General features: G+C 38.8%; 1 protein-coding gene across 1 annotated transcript in view; it reads right to left on the bottom strand.

Moving 5' to 3' along the window:
• Nucleotides 1-9,979, bottom strand: part of myo6b (myosin VIb) — an 87,183-nt gene extending 77,204 nt beyond the window's left edge. The window contains exons 1-2 of the mRNA XM_052153645.1: nt 9,835-9,979; nt 1,341-1,482 (exon numbers count right to left, since the gene is read on the bottom strand). Of these exons, the coding sequence (XP_052009605.1) occupies nt 1,341-1,457 (117 nt within the window). The 5' untranslated portion in view covers nt 1,458-1,482; nt 9,835-9,979. The remainder of the gene's footprint in view (nt 1-1,340; nt 1,483-9,834) is intronic.
• Between the last annotated feature and the right edge of the window lie 16,048 nt (nt 9,980-26,027).

Raw genomic sequence — 26,027 nt, forward strand, 5'->3', positions numbered from 1 at the left:
CTTTATTACAAGTTTCCCCATGCATGATCATTAAAGGAATTTTCCAGGTTTAATACAAGTTAAGCTCAATCGTCAACATTTGTGGCATAATGTTGATTACCAAAACATTACTTTTGACTCATCTCTCCTTTTCTTTAAAAAAAAAAAAAGCAAAAGTTGAGGTTACAGTGAGGCACTTACAATGGAACTGAATGGGGCCAATTTTTTAAGGGTTTAAAAAGGCAGAAATGTGAAACTTATAATTTTATAAAAGCACTTACATGAATTCTAATGTTAAAACTCATGTATTATTTGAGCTGTAAATTTGTTTAAATTGTCATTTTTAACATTCCTTTAAGGGTTTTATGACATTACATCATCACGGCAACAAAGTTGTAAAATTGGCCATAACGTTATACAGAAAAGTTTAGTAAGTGTTTTCTAAAATCATGTAAACATGAATATTGTTTATGTCTTGTGGCTATACTTTTGAAACAGTGAGATAAGGCGGTTGCACACAAGACGAGAAGCGCCATGTCACAGCTAGGACTCAGCACAGGTACCAAACATGGGGCACATCAATGCGGTTCAGGTTGCAGACAGTACACACACAAGTTACCAAGGTTTTTCCCTTGTTCAAGAATGAAGAATGCTAAAGTAAATAATCTGTCCTTTGATAATGATTTGGAAATTAAATAATTTCATGGAAAATATGCCAGTTGCGCTCGGTGGCACAGCAGAAATGTAAGCCTCCGGAGTCTTTGTTGAGTGGCGGCGTCAGACACCAAGCAGCGGCGGCGGTGTGCGGGCCTACATTGAAAACAGTCGTTTCAAATTTTAGAACATGCCATGTCATCCACAAGGCACGTCCGGTATGCGAGCCCCTTTAATGTTTACAGATTGGCTCCATTCACTTCCATTGTAAATACCTCAATGTAAACCAGATATATTTTTTTTCTTAAGAAAAGGAGGGACAAGTCAAAAGTGATTTATGTGGTAATATATATTCTGCCACAAATGCAGTCGATTGAGCTTAACTTGTATCAAACCCAGAATATTTCTTTAATGTGGCACTAAATCAATGCCCACCATCCCTTAACTTACCTTCATGTTGTTCCAAATGTGCTTATTTCCTCCGTGGAACACAATCATCATTCACTTTCATTGCATATTTATTCCATTCAATGAAAGTAAATGGCGACTGAGGCAGAAATTGTGTCCAACATCTCCTTTTGTGTTCAACGAAAGTAAGAATGTGATACGGGTTTGGAGCAACATGAGAGGGGGTATATGATAATAGAACTTACATTTTTGCGTGAACTTTACAGGATGTGTTTTAGGCAGGATAGCTGATGTCTTACCTTTCCTCGCTGATTCAGAGGTTCTATGGTGAGTGTGTCCGCACCGATGTCCACTATCATGCCCAGCTGGAATCCATCGGTTGGGTGGGGCGCCCACACAGGCTTCCCATCCTCCATTGCACCCCACAGCTACACCGCAGCTCTAAAGGGCACACACACAGGGTTAAGACTGGGAAATGGCTGGGGCACTGACGCTGACTACCACCCCTGGAGCCGCGAGTTCGAATCCAGGGCGTGCTGAATGACTACAGCCAGGTCTCCTAAGCAACCAAATTGGCCCTGTTGCTAGGGAGGGTAGTCTCACATGGGGTAACCTCCTCGTGGTCGCTATAATGTGGTTCTCGCTCTCGGTGGGGTACGTGGCGAGCTGTGCATGGATACCGCAGAGAATAGCGTGAAGCCTCCATGTGAGCTATGTCTCCACGGTAACGCCCTCAACAAGCCATGTGATAATATGCACAGATTGACAGTCTCAGACGCAGAGACAACTGAGATTCCTCCTCCACCACCCATATAGAGGGGAGTCACTACGCTACCATGAGGACTTAGATTGCATTGGGAATTGGGCGTTCCAAATTGCTGAGAAAATAAAAGGGGGGGGATAAAAAATAAATTAAAAAAAAAGACTGTGAAATGGCTGACCGTATGTAAAGCTTGCCCAAAAGATTACTGTGCTTTATTTAACACACCCCACAAGCCCATATCTTGTGCAGATGATTGCAATGAAAAAATAAAAACCATTAATAAAGCAACTCAACTAGGTGAATTTGCTACTTTAAAGTTGATATGAAAGCTGTGCAAATGAACACAGTGACTACAGTTTTGGTGCCTGTGCAAACTCACCACCACGATGCCAGTGAAATATCCAGTGGGGGGCACCAAAAGCAAGTGAAACAGTGTCGTAATCAGACGAGGATAAGATTAATATTAGACGGAGGATTGGATGATTTTAGCATACCTCCCTAATCTAAAACTTTAACCTAAACCTAACCAATAATGATTTAAAATCAAATGAGTAAACATAAAACAGACATCCTTACCTTAAACCAACACCTAAACCCAACCGATAGTGTCCAAATACAAAATGAGATATCCATGTCATCTCACATGTCAGCTTGCGTGCTTGACTGGTATTGAACCACGTACTTCAGAGTCCAAGAAAAGTCATAATCAGCCATTGTAGTAGTGATTTTTGTGAAATTGAATAAAACACACTAGTTGTCGTGCCTCTAGTGTTAATTTCACCAGGAAACTGTGGCAAAACGTAGAACAGAGCACAACAGTGCCCCGCCCACTTTGTCTGGGTATTTTTCCCCATTTATTTTTTTTTCATAGGCTTTTCATAAAATCCTCCATAAAAGAGTTATAAACCATGAATCAAACCAACCAGCTCCGAACTGAATCACAAAATCACAAACTTTGTTTTGAGGTAATAAACTATTTGAAAATCGGACAAAAAGACAAAAGGTACAAGGCTTTGTACTTACTGTCTTTCACTAAGGTACAAACTACAAACCCATGAAGCACTGCGAATTATGTAATTTCATAAAAAAGATGGGAATATTTCAAACTATTGATTTTAGGTTGCTGATTATAAGTATAGCAATAATATATTTTCAGTTTATTGTAAAATATTCTGATATGTACGATTAAAAAGTAGTTTAAGGGTAAAGGGACACAGACTCGATTACATTACTCACAGTGCATCATGGGAGTGGGCGCTCTGAGGCACATTTCGAGGGCTTTGTTGGTTCTCTGATTGATGAACCATTCTCTGCTGTACCATGGGTAATGTAGTTGTTTACCAGGAATTCCGCTATCGAACACATTATTTTAACAATGAAGTTGAAATACCTCAGACGGATGGATGGCTTCAACAGAAGCATATGCCATTGATAAACAACCTCGGAGCTCAATGTAGCTCTGTCTTGAAATGTTTGTAAATTATCGTTGAAAAATGTTTATGGTATTTTTACTTCGGGAAACAGACTGTTGCGCTCTATTTGGCATGTAAATGTCAATTTGCAAAAAGTAGCTATAATAAAATTAATTATATGAGACTAGGTTGGAAACTTCTCTGAAAACAAATGTGCAAATGTGAATTGTATACTGTACCACGAACCCACGCTGTATGCATATGTACAGTATTTAAGAAACAAGTGTTAAACTGAGTTTGGCTAAAAAGCTAAAGCCAGAACCGTCACACCACGTGCATTTGAAACGTCACTTCTACCAGCTGAAAAAACAGTGAACGCTTCCACGTTGTGAAAAAACAAACAAAAAAAACAAGTGTTCCATTAGGAAAATTCAAACATTAGTGTAATTTGGGATGCAGCAAGTGTTTTACAGTGCTTCAAGTACTGTGCCTTCTATTCAGCAATACAGCAGTTCTGTTGAGATAGGCTAAACTATTCTCCATGCCTGTTGCTCCATATGTTTTTTCAATGATCTTTTTATGCACTTCAGGAATGTAGTTAATTCCACTATAATAGTGGAATTAAACTACTGTTCCCGGAGTTGTCTTCATCTGCACAGACCCTCCTTTGGGAGAACAGCTAGTGGTCCAGTCTGATCTCTCTGTTCTCGAATGCACTGATCTTAACAATGCACTTCTTATAGAAGGCAATATAATTCTCTTGTTAGGCTATAATCAAGTGATGTATCTTAAGCAGTGGATGACATTCTCTAAGATCCAAGAAATCTACAGGGTGAAGCAGACAGCATGACCTGTACGCGGACTGCTGTCAAAGACTCCAAAGGCAGTTCTTGCTAATCACTAGGACCTTATTACACATGGCATGAGTTAAATCAAACAGACTTCACAATCACTTCAAAGATGCATATCTGTATGCAAGGATGTGATCAGCTCTCTCCAGGGCTACATTTGAAATTCTCTGCCACTCTGACAATGGCCCATTACCAAGAGTTCCCATGGCGCAATTATCAATTGTAAAGCATTCTAAATAACCTCATTATATGCTTGGAAGTGCATCTGTGCCAATCACTCGAGTCTTACTTCAGCCCTTTGAAAGGAACAAAGCATTCAGAACAGGGCATGAGCAGGCCTATATTCTTCTGTTCAGATGCATACCTCATCAGAGAACTGGTGCATTACTTCTTTCTGAATGATCAGTTCTGTGCTGAATCAGTCCTGGGAAAAAGAGGGGCTGGATATGTGCTAAAATGTAATGATTTGTACAGTAAAATATCTTTGTAATAAGAGGAAGAGAATGTTCTGCCAAGCTGGCAGCTACTCATAATGCACACATATTTAAATAGGGAGTATGGCTCCAGGGTTCCCACACCATCTTCAACAATGAATTACACTGACTTTCTTTTTCTCAATCGTTCATGATAACAGGATTTCGATTTTTTTAAAATATTTTATGGAGATTGCACTCACAAAGAGCATTTGCAAGCCAATAAGGCTATATGCGCTAGACCTGAGAAAAACTAGACAAATTTATTTCCAATCACTATGGCTTTTCAAACTTTTATTTTTTCTTTATTAAGATTTTTGAAGGCTTTCAGATAAGGCTGGTTTAAAATATTGATTTTCCGATAAATAGCAATCTCAATTTGAACAATCCCAATATTGATCCTTAAAGTCCCAAGATCAATCGTTTACTTTAAAGTTTACTTCAGTTTTGGTTGTGTTGATCATTATATTGGTTAAAAAAATAGCTACTGAAATGCCAACCACAGTTAATTTTTTTTTAGTAAATGTTTCCTAATGTACCAAGATACAAGGTTCCCTGTATAGCTGACAGCATTACATTTTTACATTTAGTCATTTATCAGACTTCTCACAGAAGTCAATATAATTCTCTTGTTAGAATATAATAATGCAAGTGATGGATCTTAAGCAGTGGATGACATCCTCTAAGATCCAAGAAATCTACTGGGTGAACCAGAGAGCATGACCTGTACGCGGACTGCATTATCTGAGAGAGACTTTTGTATGACATAATAACTGAAATATCAACATCATCTCATGAGAATTCATATGTATTCATACATAGTTTGGTTTGGTTGTAGCAAACGTACATGATCTTATGTTTGCAGACATCGAAACGTACAATATTGTCATACTGATAGCATCTAAACATAATTTTATGTATTAACACCTCTAGAAACATAATACATTTTACGTGTACTGTTTGAATTGATTCATATTTAATAATTCATAGAATTAAACCAGTTAAATACATTTAATTTATAATCAATGAGAGTAGTTAACAGCCATCACATTTAGTTAATGCAGTTTACATTATATGACATTTAAATAGTTTCATTCAGTTTGGTGTGATTTCTGCTGCCCTATACAATGTTTTAAATTATTATATAAATTTAACCAAGACTACACTTTATGTTCAAATGTTCAAATGAATAAAAACTCTGTAATCGTTTAAACATTTAAGCGTTTGCCATGCCCATGCCAAAAAATAAAATAAAACAAAAAAAGCACCATAAAACAATAATAAAATGAATAAATAATTTTGTTAGCTATAATCCAATTCTTCAGACTGCTTTCTGTGAAGAACAGACCCAAATTCAAGCATTTTATTCAGCGATCTCCATCTCCAGCCGCTGCAGCACCCGCTGTAACTGTCAACATGCTTTGATTTCCTTTTCAAAATTCAAAGATTTCTGCCTTAATGCTCAATGGCTCTCAAGTGTCTTGTGACCGTTTGCGACATGCCTTATTCTGTGATGTTTGAATGAGAAATGACTACACTGTTATGGTATGCATCAGGAGATTTACAGCGATTAATCATTTAAATTCCACTCTCTACCTCACACAATGCTGAAATACACCCATATGAATCAGACTATAATCAAATTGTATCGAAATCACAATGAAATTGCTTGTAAATGGTGAACAGAATAAAATGTGGAATGATATTTCCATTCCCTGGCCCTGTTTTCCATGACCAAGGAACCCGGGAACCCACAACCTAGAAAGACAATTTCAGGATTGTGTAAAGTGTACACATACGTGTAAAGTGCATTTAAGTGTACGTAGTGTCAAATTAATTTAGTCATCCATGCTTGCATGCATGTATACTAATAGACATGAATAAATCTCTGATCGGATTCATGAAAGTCACACTTAAGATGTTCAGTTACGTGTTGCATATCAGAAGTAACCCATAAATTAGCTATCCAGTGGAAAACGGGGACATGTAATAGTACTCAAAGACAAGATGAGTCCAAAGTTCACCAGGAACTATGCCACATTCCACAACTTCACAGGATTTAAAATACGATTACAATGCAGCTGCCAGCTAAATGTATTACGCTTCCCATGGTTAATTATTCTTGCAGATCATACTGTAAACTGAACCACTCCACCACTTTTGGAAAAGGAACTCAAGTGTTCTCCTAAGAAACGTCAGACATGTTACATTTGAACCCTACTACCCAGATCCAACCCAAATGTAAACGGTCTTCCAACAGTTTACAGTAACACTTAAGATTAAACTTTATAATCGTGTCCTATATCTCTGCTGATAAATGATAATACATATTTTGGCAGAACATTTCATAATGATAAACACTTTGTATTATGTAAATGCAATGACAGAGAGGAATAATTATCAAAATAAAAGAAAAAACTGTGGGCCATTGGTATTCTCACGAAACCGGTCAAGAAAATTGATGGTCCTATTTAATACCAAAAAAATGTAATAATAATATTGAGATAATATTGATATAGATGCATATAGAAAATTAAGCCTCTTAACATTTTTACAATGTGGAATTATTTTCATGAAAGTAACGTGCACCCCCCCCCCATTGTAAAGTATTCTTCATCATAGTAGTACTATCGTGGTACTGCCTTTCATTTTTGCTGATTTTAATGAAACAAATAATTTACAACAACATCTAATGACTATTAAGTCAAGCTTGTTCACAGTGGCCGTTGGACTCTGACAGGGCTGTTCCTGGTCACCGATCCTGTTTGTGATATTCATGGGTAGGATCAAGGTGCTGCTGAGGTGTGGAGTATGTCCAGTTTGGGAGTCTCAGGATTGCTACCCTACTATTTGCAGATGTTGATGGATGAGATGAGATGGATGCGTGAGATCAAAAGGCGGATCGGTGCAGCATCTGCAGTAATGCAGTCACTGTACCGGACCGTGGTGGTGAAGGAGGAGCTGAGCCAGAAGGCAAACCTCTGGTAAATTGTTACCAGTCGGTGTACATTCCAACCCTCACCTATGGTCATGAACTTTGGGTAGTGACCGAAAGAATAAGATTGCGAACACAAGCGGCCAAAATGAGCTTTCTTCGTAGGGTGTCAGGGATATCCCTAAGGGACAGTGTGAAGGGGCTCGGAGTATAATCGCTGCTACTCTGCGTTGAAAGGAGCCAGTTGAGGTGGTTCGGGCATCTGATTAGGATGCCTCCTGCAGAGGTGATTCGGGCATGTCCAACTGGGAGGAGTCCCAGGGGCAGATCCAGAACACGCTAGAGGGATTATATCCCTCGGCTGGCCTGGGAATGCCTCAGGATCCCCCAGAATGAGGCCAGGGAAAATGAAAAACTATACTTTGCTTAGTCTGCTGCCACCACGAACACTGTCCGTTCAAGGATGGATCTAATAAATGTGATTCAGATTCATCATTAAAATGGGAATAGTAAAAAATAAATGCCCTGATGCATTATGGTTATGAGAATTGGGTGGTGAAAGTGTACTTAAAATAATGTCACAATGAACAAAATATTAATTAAAGGAACATTTCGGGTTCAATACAAGTTAATCTCAACCTTCAGCATTTGTAGGATAATGATGATTACCACAAAAAAATTTATTTCGACTTGTCCCTACTTTTCTTTAAAAAAAACATTACATAAATTCGAGAGTGTGACACTAACTGTTTTTATAGGATTTTAAGCTTTTATCATTTCTGCCCTTAAACCCTCCAGAAATTGAACCCATTCACTTCCATTGTAAGTGCCTCACTGTAACTTCAAATATATCCAATAAGCTTAACTTGTATTGAACCCAGAATATTCCTATAATGCTCTTTAAATCTTCATTCTCTTAAATATGAATAGAACATTTTATTGACAGGTTTCGTGAGAATCTAGGCTAACCATTACACACTGTATGAGTGATGGTAAAAAATGCCATGTAAATAAGGCTGCATTTCCACTGAAATACACACACAATTGCTTGGAAACTGAGGCATACTTGGATATTAAAGCCTGGCTGAGTTACAGTCCGTTACGCAAGAATAAACAGAACCAAAAAACAACAAAACTGTGAAGAACACTCCGCATCTCCATTGCTGTGATAGTTAACAACAGACCTTTGGCTCATCACGTGCCATCTTTTAATAAACATCTCTCCATCTAAAGCTACATGAGTTGTGCCGAGACGTTCAGAGGCAGATGAGTAATTACACATATTGGTAATTATATTCACGCTGATGGCACCAGTACAGAGACTGCCATAGGAGATGGCTTGGGGTCAAAGGGCTATTTGAGTCTCTGCCCCCGTTTTCCTCTGCTATTACTCTATTTGTGGCCAAGGGACATGGAAAACAGGACGCAACAGGATGCAAAGAACCAATTGCCGTTGGTGCTTCCAAAGCAAACATTTTACTGTGCTTTTGCTGTCTTCTAGAAATATTCAAATAAGTGTTCAAATATTAAAAAAGTAGAAGTTTTTAGTATGTAAGATTTAATTGGTAAGTTTCATCAAGTATGATTTGCTTTTTACACATCAAAATCATGAATTAGAATACCTTCATTCGAAAGAGTAACAAAACATTTTGCATAGGGCGTCATCAACAGGGGAGGGAGGATATTTTTGCACTGTATACACGCAGAGAGGTCATATATAGGCATGCAAGGCAGGTCAGGTGATTTGCTTTGTTTGCACACATCAAATCATGATGAAGTTTAAATTTATGAATAACATCATTTGAAAGATGAGCAAAAATAAAGTCTTGCATAGGGTGTCATCAGAACAAGTGGGAGAGGATATTTTTGCACAACACAAACCAGGGATATCATTTACAGAAATGCAGGGCGAGCGTTTGCTCCTATGAGGGATTATAAAGTTGGAACCATTATACATGATGCGCATGCGCGAAGACAGCTGTTTAAAGGGACATATTTAAATGTATAAAGCATCAAGAATGAATGAAAGACAATAAATTAATCTTATTTTATCCATATTTTCAGAGCACAACAGTTTAACTCTTTCAACAGTAATTCTTCAGACATGTAGCCTTTATTCCCTCTCTGGAAACTTTGATACTTAATACTCAACTTATCAAAACAAAGTACGTTCTCATGATTTAAACAGACGCTGCTTGTTATTCAGTGAAATGATATGAGAAATTCAACTGACAGGTGCTAATAAAAGCGACACATTCACTAGCAGCATGCTAGCTTGCCACATTTTATGCTATTAAACACCACTTGCTAACATATCTAACAGTCAAACGATTAATAAAAAGTCATTAAAGTCACTCACAGAATGTGTAAGTCCTGTAAGAGCAGCTAGCTGTCTTTGTGGATAGAGAAGCGACACTGTCCCGTTTATCCGTGACAGATTCCCTCGATGTATAATATTCCTTTTTCCAAAGCTGCTGCCGTTATACTTCCTCTCAGTGTCCGGCTCCAGACTGAAGTCCAGGGGGATAACAGCGACCTCAGCGGCGACAGAGCAGCATTGGCTGCGTGTCGAAACCGAGCGAGCTGCCTACCTAGTAAGCGTTTGGGCACTGTTGGCTCGCGGCGTTTTGGAGTACAGGTGCGCGCGCAACAACTTTGGCCATCGACAGCGCGTGAAGCGTTGACGCCCAAAAATGCTGCCTAAGTAGGCGTCTCACTTTGATTTGAAACACAACCACAACATTAGTTCAACCATGACCGCACGAATATGACTTCTGACATGTAGTCTATTCAGTTTACTAAAAGGAGGGCAGTCCCAATTTTGAAGATATAAAATACCTGAGATAATATGAAATATTTAAATGACTGAATCAAGCTGCAAATGGCTTAAGGACACAATGGTGGTGGCTGTGGCAGCGACCTTCTGATTAACAGTTATGTGCTTTAGCCCACTACGCCACCACCACTAGCCTACATAACCAGACATAACGCGTGGAGGCAAAACAGTTCAATCTTCATTTTATCAGGCCAAAGAATCTTGTTTTTTCACAGTCTGAGAATCCTTTAGGTGCTTTCTTTGCAAATTTCAAGTGGGCTTTCATGTGTCTTGCACTGAGGAGAGACTTCCATCTGGCCATAAAGCCCATTGATGGAGTGTTGCAGTAATGGTTGTCCAACTGCAAGTTTCTCCCATCTCCACACATGATCTCTGGAGCTCAACCAGAGTGACCTTTGGGTTCTTGGTCACCTCTCTTACAAATTATTTTTATTTTTTTTTTAAAGCAGGAAGCAGGTCTTCTAACATTAAATCAATATTGATATCAAGCCAAAATTAATTAAATGCATTGTAAAAAATGGATAAATCCCTTTCAATTTCATTGTTGATCAAGTTTTAGTGATGCATCAAAAAGTGTCATTTGAGGGATGTGGAGAAAGTCAAGAGCTGGCCAATGGATTGTCATGGTTACTAAAAGGTGCGCAACTGATACAAACTGGAGATCCATAAATTTTTTAAGGGATTGTAATTCAAAACTTTTAGAAGTATTCCTAAGTTGAAATCCAATACCTCATTGTAACCAGACTTTGTGTTTGTAAATCTAATTAGGACACCTGATATTGTTTCTACGTAGAACTCTCTCAAATTTCCAAGCAAAACAGCTGTAAGAGCAAAAAACCCTGTTTTAACTTTAAGGATTAGACCATGCCCAATTTTTCCATTCCGCACAGCTTCACTTTTGAAATGTTGCTGAGGCTGTTTACATAGGTTAACTCTACTATAGCCTGAGTTTTAGGTAGTTGTTGGTCAGCCGTACATAAATAATTTACAAATGACACCTTGTTTTTGGCATGATCACATGCTAAAATTGAACATTGGTTATTTGAGGAAGAATTATTGCAATAGCATAAACTATTTTTATATAAATGGACATCTTAGACTTAGAATATACAGTTATGTGTCTCTCATCTGCTGTGCCTGCAGAAACACCATTACATAGATTTAATGCCACACTGAATTTTGCATTTCCCAAGAGCAGTACAGAGATAAAAACAATTGCACAAGGTGCGCCAGAGCACATATGCCACAAACACAACTGCAGGGAACACACAGAGAAAAGACGCTTCATTTCCAGACAGTATTTCTCATGGTGACAAATTACATCATTTCCTCAGAATGTTTCATAAAAATACTGAGCCTAACGCGCTTCCAAAGTGAGCAAAAGGGATATACAAGCACAGATCAATTCTGGTTGTTGGCCATAGTTACATCAAAGTGTAACGCAGAACTGATTTAGATCATGATTAGTCCACAGTTAGGGACTGCACCGCAATTCCAGAAGTTCAACTGTAAAATTAAATAAACATGAAACATAAAAAGCTGAATAATTAATCAGAAATTTACCACAATTTCCATAGAGCATTGAAACTAAATACTGCACAAATACTTGCACTATACACTCACCTAAAGGATTATTAGGAACACCTGTTCAATTTCTCATTAATGCAATTATCTAAACAACCAATCACATGGCAGTTGCTTCAATGCATTTAGGGGTGTGGTCCTGGTCAAGACAATCTCCTGAACTCCAAACTGAATGTCAGAATGGGAAAGAAAGGTGATTTAAGCAATTTTGAGCGTGGCATGGTTGTTGGTGCCAGACGGGCCGGTCTGAGTATTTCACAATCTGCTCAGTTACTGGGATTTTCACGCACAACCATTTCTAGGGTTTACAAAGAATTGTGTGAAAAGAGAAAAACATCCAGTATGCGGCAGTCCTGTGGGCGAAAATGCCTTGTTGATGCTAGAGGTCAGAGGAGAATGGGCCGACTGATTCAAGCTGATAGAAGAGCAACTTTGCCTGAAATAACCACTGCTACAACCGAGGTATGCAGCAAAGCATTTGTGAAGCCACAACACGCACAACCTTGAGGCGGATGGGCTACAACAGCAGGAGACCCCACCGGGTACCACTCATCTCCACTACAAATAGGAAAAAGAGGCTACAATTTGCAAGAGCTCACCAAAATTGGACAGTTGAAGACTGGAAAAATGTTGCCTGGTCTGATGAGTCTCGATTTCTGTTGAGACATTCAGATGGTAGAGTCAGAATTTGGCATAACAGAATGAGAACATGGATCCATCATGCCTTGTTACCACTGTGCAGGCTGGTGGTGGTGGTGTAATGGTGTGGGGGATGTTTTCTTGGCACACTTTAGGCCCCTTAGTGCCAATTGGGCATCGTTTAAATGCCACGGCCTACCTGAGCATTGTTTCTGACCATGTCCATCCCTTTGTAGCCATCATGTACCCATCCTCTGATGGCTACTTCCAGCAGGATAATGCACCATGTCACAAAGCTCAAATCATTTCAAATTGGTTTCTTGAACATGACAATGAGTTCACTGTACTAAAATGGCCCCCACAGTCACCAGATCTCAACCCAATAGAGCATCTTTGGGATGTGGTGGAACGGGAGCTTCGTGCCCTGGATGTGCATCCCACAAATCTCCATCAACTTCAAGATGCTATCCTATCAATATGGGCCAACATTTCTAAAGAATGCTTTCAGCACCTTGTTGAATCAATGCCACGTAGAATTAAAGGCAGTTCTGAAGGCGAAAGGGTGTCAAACACAGTATTAGTATGGTGTTCCTAATAATCCTTTAGGTGAGTGTATATACACTGTATAGCAGCCTACATAACAGTTTACTTAATATTTTAAAGGTATAATACACCCAAAAATGAAAATGTTCTCATCATTTACTCACCCTCATGTCATCCCAGATGTGTATGACTTACTTTCTTTCGCTGAACACAAACTAAGATTTTTAGAAGAATATTTCAGGTGTGAAACAGAACAATATTAAGTCCTTCTTTTTTTTGTTTTACTCTAAATCTCCACTTTCTTTTCAGTTTTACATTTGAAAGTCTCATGTGGTGCCCATTTAGTTTCACTTTCACATCTGAATGTTAAAGTGGAGATTGAGTAAAAAAGGATTTATATTTATAAGGAAATATTATTATGTTTCACACCCACACCATTACATCACTTCTGAAAATATGGATTACTTATATGTTTACTTTTGGAGCTACAAAAGTCTGATCACCATTCACTTGTATAAACCTACGGAGTTGAAATATTCTTCTAAAAATCTTTGTGTTCAGCTAAAGAAAGTCACACACATCTGGGATGGCATGAAGGTATGTAAATAATGAATGTTAATTTTTGGGTGAACTATCCCTTTAAGGACAACTGGAATAAAGTTTTGGAGGACAAAAAAATATAATAATAAATGAATTAGTATCCAGTCAGTACTTCAATACTAGACAATTCTGAAGTAAGGACTAAAGGGTATTTATCAAACAGCAAATTCAGCATTTAGGTTGGCACTCTGTAATATCCTCAATCAACAATGGTAAACAATCCCTCTAAAACATTTAAGCTTAAATTACATCTTATTCCATATGCTGCATGGCCTGATGGCAGATGGGTAAATCCACAAAGCACTCAACTAATAACGGAGTACCTAAGGTGTAATCCACTCAGACTCTTATTAGCCCTTACACTCAGGGGGTCGGGGGTATTGGTGTAGAAAGACTAACTAAATTGTGCCAAAGACACACAAAAAAAACAGCGATAATTGTGAATGGGGTGGCCAGACTTCAGTCCATGGTGACCACCTCTAGCTCTGCCCCTGGCTAGAACCCATGTCTCTGACCATGTTGCTTGTGCAACACACTATCAATTGCACCACAGGGAAGTATTCACAATAGAATTGAAGCGCAACTCACTGATGGCGGGGGCGGCACTCAATCGTAATCAGCTGAATGGGATTGATTTCAGGGCACATTAACTTTCACAACTTTTAATATGAACTGAGAATTGCATGGGTTAAGTAGCAAATTCAGTTTTTCAGAACCAACTCGCTAAGGAACAGGTTGACAAAATAATTTTCAACGACTCATTCATTTTTACTCCTGGTTACATACTTGTTATGAGGTACACAAAGGGATCAGGTGGCACATTATCTTCGAAAAATCCTTTGAAAATAGCTTTTCCTGTGTGGTGGCCACACTCCATTCTTCACCAGCATTGTCAGATTAATTGTAGGACTTGGTGAAATTCCATCTTCCAGCAGGGAAACAAGTGACTCTGGAAGAACAAATGAGTTCCTTCAGGAGAGGATCCTGGACTTAATTTTTTTTTACAAACTTTTTGGCCTTAAAACACAGGAAGGAATTACAGATTTTTGGATTGTTTGAGGAAATAGCAATGGCAGCTCTCTTGTCTTTCATCCTGGGAATGGATATAGCTCTTAGAATTTATCCACTCAAGCCGGTTATAAGAATTTGATTCAAACATTTTGGATGGATTTTAAAATCATTAAGAGTCTCCTTTGAAACGCACATGAAATGGATTGCACAGCCAGAATCAGATTTAGAATCAGAATACTTTATTTTGATGGATTCCATTTACAATATTCAATATTCTCTTAATACATTTCAGGAAAATATCACACATTCTTAAAGCAAATAACATGAACCAGGACCATTTAATACACAATTCATTTCCCATGAATGGAAATATTCAGCAAAGTGCTTGAGGTTGCAGTAACATTAGACTATCTGTAGGAGGTGTTTGACCTAAAAATCAAACAGTTTGCTCTCTGTGGAGCCCGAGTATGAGACGTTTGATTTGCTCCCTCTTCTTTTTCACTGTCCTCTGGGAAAACCAGTGTTTTAGGTCCATGCTGGGATGGTAAGTTTGTGGTGGGTCCTAAATTAAACAGTAAGAAAGAAGGGGAAAAAACTAAGAAACTATTTCTACAAGTGTTCCTCAGATTCTATATAGTGAACATGCAGTACAGTACCTTGAGAAAGCTCTCTACATACTGTAGGAGGTAGATGCCACAGTCTGTATAGTTATCCTGCTTTGGAACATGGGGACTCCATCCACCTATCACTCCCTTTCCAAAACTCTGCCGATAGCCCGTTTTGACCCTCCATTCCTCTTGCAAGTATCTTGGATTTAGAGCAAACCAAAAAAATTCAAAAGTGGGTAGAAGGCAATTGCCATGAAAAACAGGTCCTGATAATGGACAGCAATTAGTGGACCCAATGTCATTTCTAAGGTTGTGTTTACACTGCAGTTGAATGTGGCCCAAATCCTTTTTATTAGAATTTTTTTTTCTTTACATTCATTTCTGAGCCACTATCATACATTATGTGGAAATACATAGAATACATGTCTTGGATACATATTTTTTTTTATTTTGCAATCTGACTTGCGTCAGTCAGGGCATAATTCATGTGAATTTAACATTTTTAATTTGAAATTCATCAAAAATGATTGATTTACCCTTGCCTTTAAGACAGAGGACAGCGAAAACAACTAGTGGCCTGATAATGAGGTGTTAGACCTTAAAGGGACCGTTCAAAAAAAAAAATAAATAAATAAAATTATATATATATATATATATATATATATATATATATATATATATATATATATATATATATATATATATATATATATATATATATATATACACACACAAATTCTGTCATAGTTTACTCAACCTTATTGTGTTACAAACACATATGGCTTTATTATATGGAACACAAAAGGAAAAATGTTAATGAACATCCTGGTCCATCTTTTCAATACAATTGCAGTTGATGGTGCCTCACTTTAAAGCTGAAGTGAGTAATTTCTGCATCAAAGGCCACATAGAATGGAATTGCAAAAAAGAAAGTTTTCAAACAGTCCTTACAATACATCCCCAGTCTGCCATTGATCGAACAAACAGACAGCTCTACCCCCAAATCACACCATTGTTTGGGTCAATGTTGTTGTGTCGGGCTGGATGGGTTGCTCAAATGCAATGTAACCCATTATAATCAAATGCCGTCTACACACAAAGCGTCCATTGCAGCGTATCGCGCCGACAGTAAACGGGTGTTCGATTCCATTTTGCGCTGCATGCACTGGCATGCAACACCACAAGTAAACGGTAAAGACAATCTAAACCGTTGTGTCCCTTAGCACCAATGGAAGCATCTGGTGTAGACTGGGGCGCATTAATGCATGGGCTTACACAGGCTGACGCCCAGGGGCCCACAACTCCCAGGGGGTCCAGCTTGCGGTGTCTGCCATGCAGACGAAGGTCGTTGCTGACTTGGAGGATCTTGCTGTTATACATCGATCAATCGCTGCCATGGAGGCAAAATTTACTAATGTGGTCACAAGAGTGGGGGGTGTCAAGTAACAGATCGATTATCTGGAGTCATCAGAGAGGGAAATTGTCTGCTAATGCATCAGCGACCAAGGTGGATTTGGAGGACATGGAAAACCGTAGCCAGCAGAATAACGCCCGTATCATGGGAGTCCCAGAGGGACAGAATATGGTGGTATTCCTGGACTGGCCCTTTCAGAGTCTGCTCAACATAGCAGGCCATAAGCTGGAAATTGAGTGAGCTCACAAGTTTCCAGCTTAGTGATCCGCTGAGGGAGACAGACCCTGATCAATTCTGGCCAAATTTCTGAGATCATCCGATAAAGATCCTGTTATGTGAGACGAGTAAAAGGAAGGCTTCCTTAGAAGAACAACAGTATTTTCTTGTTCACAGACTTTGCGAACTCGACAAGAGAGAAATGTGATCGATTCAAGGAATGCAAGAAACATTTATTTACATCAACGGAAGTACGCTTTTGCACTGATATTCCCGGCCAAATTGAGAATAGATGCCAAGGTTGGCCGTAAAATGGTCACATGCCCACAGCAAGCGATGTCCTTTTCATAAAGTCAATGGAGTGATTCTGTAGTGTTGTGGTGCTCACGTTGCAGCCGGTTGGACTGGCTCACTGAACATTCGCTTGACTGTTTGAAGATTTTCTCCATTTGGAATGTGAATGGGTTGGGACATCCAATTAAAAAAAATTAAGGTTATTTCTCTTCTTAAGCATAAGAAATATGATAGGGTTTCTTCAAGAAATGCCCCTCTCTCTGCAGGAAGCTGAAAAATTTAGAAAGATTTGGGGAGGGCATTTTTTTTATAGTGCTGCCTCGCATAAGAGCAGGGGAGTCATTACACTGATAAGTAAACATCTACAATCCAAATGTCTCAAACAGAGTAAAGATAAATTAGGAAGAGTCATTATCATTTTAGATGAAATTCAGAGGCAAAGTCTTATTTTGGCTAATATTTATGCACCGAACTTCAATGATCAGGACTTTTTTTTATAGATCTTGGAGAAGCCACTGGCACACCTCGTGATATAATATTTGGAGGAGACTTTAATCTTTTGATGGACTCAGTCCTTGATCATTATGAAGCAAATGTGTGCAAGCCCCCTATAGCAATATTGACACTTTACAGCATGTGTAAAAACCTTTAACTTTTAAAAACTGTTTTTCAGTCCATAGGATCTTCTCTAGAACAGATTTTTTTTTTATATCCAAGTCCCTCATTTCACTTGTCGTTGACTGCTCAATTGTTAATATTTTAGTCCGATCATGTCCTGGTGTGTTTAGAGGTGTTGCCACAAATGAAAAGAAAATCATATAGTTGGCACTTTAATGTATCCTTTTGCAAAATCCTGAATTCCAACAAATGCTAAAAGGCTGAAATCAATGTCTATGTGGAGACCAACTGGTCCTCAGTATCCTCTGTCGTTGTGGCTTGTGAGGCACTTAAGGCGGTTCTTAGGGGCCGGATTATACAATATGCCGCTTTCACCAAAAAATCCAAAGCACAAGAACTCGTGGAATTGGAAGGGAATATTAAAAGTGCAGCGGTTGAGCTGAAGCGCCAAATGTCGTCTAATGGCCTCAGAGAACTGACCGGATTGAAATACAGATATAATACTATTTGTCACGGAAGGTGGAGTTTTGGCTATTCAGGGCAGGACAGTCATACTTTGAGTTGAGGGACAAAGCAGGAAAACTTCTGGCTAGATATATAGGAGTCTTTTTCAACCATTCCCTCAGTGAAATATTAACCTCAGCCACTGATATTAAGAAGGCTTTTAAAGAATTCTATCTTAATTTTTATAGTTCCACATCTTCGTATACTGAAGAGGATATTAGAAACTTTATGGAACCATTAGAAATTCCTAACCTGTTGGCTGAGCAAAATAATTCTTGATTCGGAGAGAACCTTGGAGGAGCTTGGTGAGATAATTAAGGCCTTGCCTACTTTTTTTTTTTTTTAGATCTTAAGCTACAGAACTGGCTCCACTCCTGCTAGATGTTTTTACAGAATCATTAAAGAATGGAAAGCTTCCGCAAACCATGACACAAGCCTAGATCAGTCCGATTCTTAAAGTGTAAGAGTTACCGTCCAATTTCCCTGATCCAGATAGACGTTAAAATATTGTAAATTTTTGGCTAGCCGATTGAGAGGGTTATGACATCTCTTGTACATGTGGATCAGGTGGGGTTTGTTCGGGCCGTGGCTCTTCTGATAGAATTTCATTAGTGTCGTGTGGGCAGTGGCGAGCAATCGGACTCCGGTCGCTGCATCACATTTGGTGCCGAGGGGGCGTTTGATGTGATGGAATGGGATAGTCTTTTTTGGATTTTGGAGGTGTACAGGTTTGAAAGTACTTATGTTGGGTGGATTGGGTTGCTCAGTGGACGCCCGGTAGCGGTGGTTCAAACAAATGGATTTATTTCAGATTGTTTTATTCTGGGTGGGGGCATCTGGCAGGGTTGCCCACTTTCCTCTTTCCCCATTGTTGTTCGGTCTTGCCCTGGAGCCATTGGCAGCCGCGATGGGAGGAGAGGATGGTTTTCCGAGGGTGGTGGCGGCAGGTGTGGTGCATGGGCTTTTGCCTTGATATTTTATAGCTCGTCTCCGACCCTACTAGATCTATGTCTTGCCTCCACAGAATTGTTCATTATTTTTCTGGCAATGCCAATCAGAAGAATGGGACACAACCCATGTTGTTTTGGTGGTCTGTTAAGATACAGGAAATTTGGTTTAGAGAGGGTTTTAGAGTTGTGTGACGTATTGGAACTCAAATTTCATTTTGCCCCAGACTCTGTGTTTTAGGCAATGGGGTGGTCATTAATATAGGGGATAAGTGCTTTAAAAAATTGGGTCCTGGCCAGTGTTATGATAGGTAGACAGATTTTTCTTAGGGGATGGAAGTCGGCTGGAGCACTCTCGTTTCAAGAGTGGTGCACGGAGATGGGCATGGTAGTGTCATTCGAGGAGATGTCATATAGAAGGCTAGGCAATTTGGATTTGTTCAATAATTTATTTATTTATTTATTTTTTTAAATGGGGCTGCTATTTGACCTTTATGGAGGACTCTCAGGGAGGGGCAGTGGAGAGAAAATAGCATTTTGAAATGTGTGTGTTGGGGGGTCAGCCTGCCTTTCAGTGCTCAGACCATACGCCGCACACTGCATCAAATTGGTCTGCATGGCTGTCGTCCCAGAAGGAAGCCTCTTCTAAAGATGATGCACAAGAAAGCCTGCAACCAGTTTGTTGAAGACAAGCAGACTAAGGACATGGATTACTGGAACCATGTCCTGTGGTCTGATGAGACCAAGATAAACTTATTTGGTTCAGATGGTGTCAAGCGTGTGTGGCGGCAACCAGGTGAGGAGTACAAAGACAAGTGTGTCTTGCCTACAGTCAAGCATGGTGGTGGGAGTGTCATGGTCTGGGGCTGCTGGCACTGGGGAGCTACAGTTCATTGAGGGAACCATGAATGCCAACATGTACTGTGACATACTGAAGCAGAACATGATCCCCTCCCTTCGGAGACTGGGCCGCAGGGCAGTATTCCAGCATGATAACGACCCCAAACACACCTCCAAGATGACCACTGCCTTGCTAAAGAAGCTGAGAGTGAAGGTGATGGACTGGCCAAGCATGTCTCCAGACCTAAACCCTATTGAGCATCTGTGGGGCATCCTCGATCCTCCACTAGCTCTGTGATGTTGTCATGGAGGACTCCAGTGGCAACCTGTGAAGCTCTGGTGAACTCCATGCCCAAGAGGGTTAAAGCAGTGCTGGAAAATAATGGTGGCCACACAAAATATTGACACTTTGGGCCCAATTTGGACATTTTCACATAGGGGTGTAATCACTCGTTGCCAGCGGTTTAGACATTAATGGCTGTGTGTTGAGTTATTTTGAGGGGAAAGCAAATTTACACTGTTATACAAGCTGTACACTCACTACTTTACATTGCAGCAAAGTGTCATTTCTTCAGTGTTGTCACATGAAAAGACAAATCAAATATTTACAAAATTGTGAGGGGTGTACTCACTTTTGTGAGATAGTGTGTAATATATATATATAATCTTTTTTTTGTCTGTAACTTAAGTTGTGACCACAGGAATATTTGTTGAGGGTCAGGGTGGGATTGGGAGGGGGGAAAGGAATAATGGGGGTTATAGTTGATTCTATGAATATATGTTTTGCTTTACAAATCTGTGAATCATTAAAAAGGTGTTAAATCACAAAAAAGAAGCCATTGAAAGAGCTCTTAATGTGACCGGAGCAGAAAATAGCCACTATGGCTTGCAGTGTGAACACCGCATAATTGGTAGGTAAAATGGGTCAAAATTACTCATCTGTTTGAATTGAATTCCAAAGCTATTAAGGTTTTTCCAGTGTCACTCACTGAAATTACATGGCTCCTGTTATTGTTTTCAAATTGGGTCAAAATGTTTATTTATTTAATAGATCTCGTGGATTTCATTTGTATGTCAGGAACCAAACCATGGATCTGATTTAAACAACTTTACTTTTTAGTGTACATATGTCTCTATAAAGTTCTGAGATTTGAATGTGGTCCAATGCAGGTATTTTTGTCTCCTAGTCTTTAATATTTTAACAAGCATCATGTGCTGTCCAATACAGATAAGCATAAGAGTAACAGCTGTTCTTTATAAACACACATGAACAAAAATCATGAACTAAATTTGAAACAGAAGAGGATTACTCTTGAAGAATCTGCACCACTGATGATCTGGCTCTGCTGTTGAGGGAGTCCATGATGAGTATGCATGGCCTAGCAACAGAGACGGTCAATGACTAGGTAAAAATAAAGATTTTAACCAGCAAAAGAAAGTGTTACTGCCATCTAGTGATGAGTAGAAGGAAACCCATCTCTTATTTATTAGAGCTACAAATATGAACAGTACAATTGTGTTATTTCAGAAAAATTACCTTGACCTTCATTACTCACCGTTTCAAGTAATTTCTTTCACTGTATAGGACAGATCTGTTCTTGACAACCTTGTAATTCAGAAAGAGAAAATGTTATTGAACATTTTCCCCAGTTTGCTAGATAGTTTTAAGTCAGAAAGATTAAATCAAATTACCTGAATGCCATCCTCAGCCTCATCATCTGAAAGGAACCAGAAACTTTTGCCCAATTCATCTATAAAGGGGGGGTTAACATGAGTTAAGCTTTGAGCGCATCTGTGATATACAGTTATTTAATTTTATACAAAATAATTCTGATTTCATAAACCCTCAGTTCATAAAACAATGGCATCAATTTTATAACCACACCCTTCCAGTGGAAGTCTAGGGGCAAAACATTACACATGGTTTAAAAGCAGAAACGTGAAGCTTGTATTTATGTTAAACATTTATGCACATTTGTTCTTACGTACAAAAAAAAAAAAAACAAAAAAAAAACATGAATTCGTACTTTAAGAATTAAGGCATGTACCTTTCTGTAGGGTGACCATACGTCCCTATTGCAACTATTGGCCAAATTCCTGCCTGTTAATCTCTCCACGAACGCGCAATGCACTGTTGTGTTCGGCATCAAACAGTTGTTTGACAATAGCAGCTGAGTGGAAACAATGCCCAAACGCAAGTGCAAATTTGCAGAAGATTTGCACAAATTCCCATGCTTTTGTCCAGATTGAGATCCGTGGGAAGCAGAATGTATGACCTGTAAAGCTGGCACTGATGTGTCAGTAGCTAATAAAGGTGCAAGTGATTTAGAAGCACATCTTAGCTCAGCAAAAGGTATAAGTTCATCAGGTAAATTAACAGACTACTTTTTGAAACCAGGTAAAATTAAAAAAAAAAAAAAAAAAAAATAATAATATTGCATTGCTTCATTTTCCATTGCCATTAAGAAAAATAGTAAATGAATGTACACTCATGGCATCACATTTTATTTTAGTACATGGACATTCAAAAGAATGTTGGACATTTTTATTTATTTATGTTATGCTAATAGTGTCTTTTCACTGTATTAAAGTTTGCATTCATAGTAACACTGTTTTGAACACTATTATTCCACCCCTCGGCGGAAAAAAAAAGGGGTCCTCTTTTTGGAAAACCAGAATATGGTCACCATACTTTCTGGTATCCTTCCACATTATGGATATGCAAAAAAAAAAAAAAAAAAAGAGGCTTACCAGATTATAGTAGTATTCTGGGTTCAATAGAAGTTAAACCCAGTCGACAGCATGTGGCATAATACTGATGACCATAAAAATTATTTTGACTGAAAAAAAAAAAAAAAAAATCAAGGTGACAGCGAGTCACTTACAATGGAAGAGAATGGGGGCAAATTTTTGAACGTTAAAATACACTTTAAAAATTATAACCATAAAACATGAACAATATGCATGTTAACATAATTTTAACATGCCAGTGTAATGTCAACAAACCCTAAAAAGACTGTAAAAATGCCAATTTAAAACAACTTTACAGCTCAAATGATTATTTTCAACAGAATAATTAATGTCAGTGCTTTTATAAAATTATAATATTCACATGTCTGCCTTTAAACCCTCCAAATATTGGCCACATTAACCTCCATTGTATGTGCCTCACGGTTACCTTGACTTTTGCTTTTTCTAAAGAAAGAGGAACAGGTCAAAATGACATTTTGTGGTAAATCAACATTATGCCGTCGGTTAAGTTAACTTGTATTGAACCCAGAATATTCCTTTAGAACCAAAAAAAAGGGTAAATGGTAGAGTTAGGATTCTCTCACACAAAATGTGCAGGAGCAAAATTAATGGAATGGATTTTGTCCTTTATGTGCACTACCACTTTGCTCTGGCAGAGAGTCAGCTTTGTAAATTACCTATAGATCTACTCCATCCGGAGAGCTGCTCTGAGGATTCCTGACAGTAGAAGAGAGACATCGGGTTGGGTGGAAATGGATTGCATAGATACTTCTCAGAATGCTCTCTATGTCTATTGACACAAAGATCCAAACCACTGGTTTGTGAAACTTGGCCAGGAAAACAGATGACAGCCAGGTACCAATGAGCCCTGAGGAGACACGGAACAGGAGGAGCATTTATCAAGATGCACTTTTATTTTATACCTGTCCTACACAAGCTAGAAATGAGCAAGAACATAATTTTGCCGCAACTTTGGTGGCACAGAAATTACACACTATTCACATCTAGCAACTAAATAGGGTATCTAATTTAAAAAATGCAGTATACAAATAAGAAGTTCAAAATAGAAATCTAAAGAAACTCACATTTGATTAATCGGGACAAATATAAAGTCCTTCTCAAAAATGTTGACATTCCTAGTCCATGTTTTCACTCGATTGTGCCGGCACTCTTGAACACTGTGATAGTACACAGTTTATACAAATTATAGTTAAAACATCCAGTATATTTTTACATTCATATTCTTTACATACGACAACCCTGTAGTTTCTGAAAGCCTTCGTTGATCTTCCTGAGTGAGGTGCTTGAAGAAGAAAGAGCTGAAGATGTGGCACTTGGTGGCATTCTCCTTTCTGAGCTGCTCGCAAACCAAATACCTGTCATTCCACACAATTCACATCAGCAATGTACCAAAGAACAAAAGCGAATGACCACCTCTCCAACTTGAGTGCATTTGTACTACACCTCAGATAGAAGTCCAATATCACATCATTTAGGAATTCGCCTTCCTCGAGACAGTTGAGGTCATAATCTGTAATGGTTATGCCTCCTTTGGCTGGTGGAGGAGGATACACAACTAGTCTGGAAAGAAAGGTATTTTCTAGAAAAACAATCCTCACTATTAAAATAACTGATCACTTCATCTCAGTTTGAGCCAGCCAACTGACTTTTTGATATCCTGTTTGGGCGTTGAGGGGAGCTCTATTAAATTGTCCTCATCACTGTCTGACACACTGAGGGTTGCAATTTCACATGGAGGAGGATCAGGAGGGGACGAAACTCCCACCATAGCCTGTTGAATGTTGAGAAAGAAAGAAAGCTCAACTGAAAAAAATGTCACCGATGTTCAAAGATTTATACTGTATATTTTCTGTGCCAGTTTAAACAAAATAACCCAAATGAGAAACCTGGCTGATGACAGGGAGTTCGTCCTCTTCTGACTGAAGCAAAGTGCTCTGAATCGATCATAATAAAGCAGATATTATTGGACAGGAGAGCAGAAAAAAAGCAACAGCACCACACTTGAGAACGTTATAAGTTAAAAAGAAAAGCGTTAGTACACCCAAAAATGAAAATTCTCCCATAAGTTACTGCCAGATATGAATGACATCCTTTCTTCTGCTGAACACAAAGTTTAGAAAAATATGTCAGCTCTGTTGGTCCTCACAATGCAAGTGGGTACCAAAAATTTGAAGCTCCACAAAGGCAGCAAAAAAGTAATCAATATGACATCAGTGATTATATTTTTGTCTTCTGAAGCCTTTTTCTATACATTATTCTCCCTGGCCAGTAGGTGGCACTATGCACAAAGAATGCGAATCGGCAAAAAAGAAAATGGAGACTGATAGTAAAAAAAAAAATAAAGGGACTTAAATATTGATCTGTTTGTCACCCACACTTAACATATCGATTAAGAAGGTTTGGATTTAATGCCTCGAATTTTTGGCACCCATTCACTTGCATTATATAGACCTACAGAGCTGAAATATTCTTCTAAAAAGAGTTTTGGCTGTGGCTCAGGTGGTAGAGCGGGTCGGCCACTATTCGCAGGGTTGGTGGTTCGAATCCCGGCCCACACGACTCCACATGTCGAAGTGTCCTTGGGCAAGACACTGAACCCCAAGTTGCACCCAATGGCAGGCTAGCACCTTACACAGCAGCTTTGCCACCATTGGTGTGAATGAGACGCAGTGTAAAGTGCTTTGCATAAGGCTTAAAAAGGCGCTATATAAGTGCAGACCATTTTTACCATTTTAACTGGAATTAATTTAACTTAATTGCTAATGCATAAAGTTTAAACAAACTGTAGGACGGTTTATTACTCCTATTAAATCGGGTATCATTATTCATTCATATTGTAGACCTTTTAACAAGAATCATGACCCACCTCCTGTTTTCGGGCAAAGTTATGTGTCTTCAGTCGGTTATTGGCTTCCTCAAATGACAGCTTAACTGGAAAATTGCCTATGTTATTGGTCCTGCCAATCTGTGTGAATATTTCCTCGAGTGTGATTTGCTCTGGGAGCGTGAGCTTATTCTCAAAGATAAGGATGATGTATTTCTCATCTTGATCTAAGGAGACGATAAAAAACACCTTACGGATATATATATATATATGTTGGGCTCCACAATGCAATATGTACTTAA

This window comes from Xyrauchen texanus, chromosome 22, assembly GCF_025860055.1.
Source record: "Xyrauchen texanus isolate HMW12.3.18 chromosome 22, RBS_HiC_50CHRs, whole genome shotgun sequence".
In the NCBI taxonomy this organism is placed as follows: Eukaryota; Metazoa; Chordata; class Actinopteri; order Cypriniformes; family Catostomidae; genus Xyrauchen; species Xyrauchen texanus.